Consider the following 787-nt stretch of genomic DNA (forward strand, 5'->3'; position numbering starts at 1 on the left):
GCCTCTAGCGAAGCGGCAGCAACGCTGCATACCCAGCATGCATGCAACCCCACCTTCAGCAGTCCGGCGTGCTACGGTAACGCATTCATAGCAAACAGCACCGATGCGCCAGGACTTGCCCGCTCCATCCGAGCTGCTTACGAATACCCACCCAACCACCTGCCTACACCGCCTCCCTACTGGATGCAACCAACAACGCACCGCAGAAGCACCAGTGGCAGTCTACCCCTACCGGCATAGCGAAAAGCTGCGCTCCGCTACTGCAACGCCTCGCTCCAACACCTCGTGCCCTGCACATCCCTCCACGACACGCGCAGCATGACCGTTCTGCAACTCCACGCAGCACGAAAACTACGCAATCATAGCCGAGCCTACGACCTCTGCCGCCCAACGCGGCACGTGCTGACGCCCAACCAGTTTGACAGAAAGGCACACTAGCACGGAAAAGAACCAACACCCGTACGCGTCGCAACACAAAACGCAGCCCTGGACCCGCGACGTCGCTCCGGAACCGCGAGCGCAATCGTGCTGCCGGAGAAGCCGCGGCAGCACCAGTACCGTTGCAACGCACAAGCTATGACAACGCATGCAAGGCGCCTGCTTTGCTGGCATCCTTGTGTGTCTGACAACCGCTGGACACCCTCTAGCGAACCGGCAGCAACGCTGCATACCCAGCATGCATGCAAACCCACCTCCAGCAGTCCGGCGTGCTACGGCAAGGCATTCATAGCAAACAGCACCGATACACCAGGACTTGCCCGCTCTATCCAAGCTGCCTACGAACACC

General features: G+C 60.2%; 1 protein-coding gene across 1 annotated transcript in view; it reads right to left on the bottom strand.

Annotated features, from left to right (window-relative positions):
- EMH_0080610 (uncharacterized protein) overlaps positions 1-787 on the bottom strand; it is a gene marked incomplete at both ends in the record, with an annotated part of 3,748 nt that overhangs the window by 1,350 nt on the left and 1,611 nt on the right. The window contains 3 exons of the mRNA XM_013500280.1: positions 33-133; positions 233-290; positions 781-785. Coding sequence (XP_013355734.1) covers positions 33-133; positions 233-290; positions 781-785 — 164 coding nt within the window. The remainder of the gene's footprint in view (positions 1-32; positions 134-232; positions 291-780; positions 786-787) is intronic.

This window comes from Eimeria mitis, genomic scaffold, assembly GCF_000499745.2.
Source record: "Eimeria mitis Houghton genomic scaffold, Emh_scaff5222, whole genome shotgun sequence".
Classification (NCBI taxonomy): Eukaryota; Apicomplexa; class Conoidasida; order Eucoccidiorida; family Eimeriidae; genus Eimeria; species Eimeria mitis.